The 231-nt window shown below is 45.0% G+C and overlaps 1 protein-coding gene across 1 annotated transcript in view; it reads left to right on the forward strand.

Moving 5' to 3' along the window:
- The window catches only part of prrc2b (proline-rich coiled-coil 2B), a 21,140-nt gene that overhangs the window by 8,916 nt on the left and 11,993 nt on the right, over positions 1 to 231 (forward strand). Inside the window, exon 13 of the mRNA XM_035668326.1 lies at positions 111 to 229. Coding sequence (XP_035524219.1) covers positions 111 to 229 — 119 coding nt within the window. The remainder of the gene's footprint in view (positions 1 to 110; positions 230 to 231) is intronic.

A 231-nucleotide genomic window follows, 5' to 3' on the forward strand; every position in this document is an offset into this window, starting at 1 on the left:
TATATTATATAGAAAATACAGTGTGTGTGTGTGTGTGTGTGTGTGTGTGTGTGTGTGTGTATATACATAAATATGAATTCATGCATGTTTTCCGGTCAAATTATTTCCAGATGGAAGTGAGTGTCCCCCTGACAACTCCCCTGGTCATAGTTACCGTGAGGAACCTAGCTTCTCCAACTACCGTGGCAGCGAGGATGATGTCCAGGAGCCCTCTTCCCCCTCAGGAGACTA

This window comes from Morone saxatilis, unplaced genomic scaffold (genome assembly GCF_004916995.1).
Source record: "Morone saxatilis isolate NCDOM2014 unplaced genomic scaffold, NCSU_SB_2.0 Contig21, whole genome shotgun sequence".
NCBI classification, from domain to species: Eukaryota; Metazoa; Chordata; class Actinopteri; family Moronidae; genus Morone; species Morone saxatilis.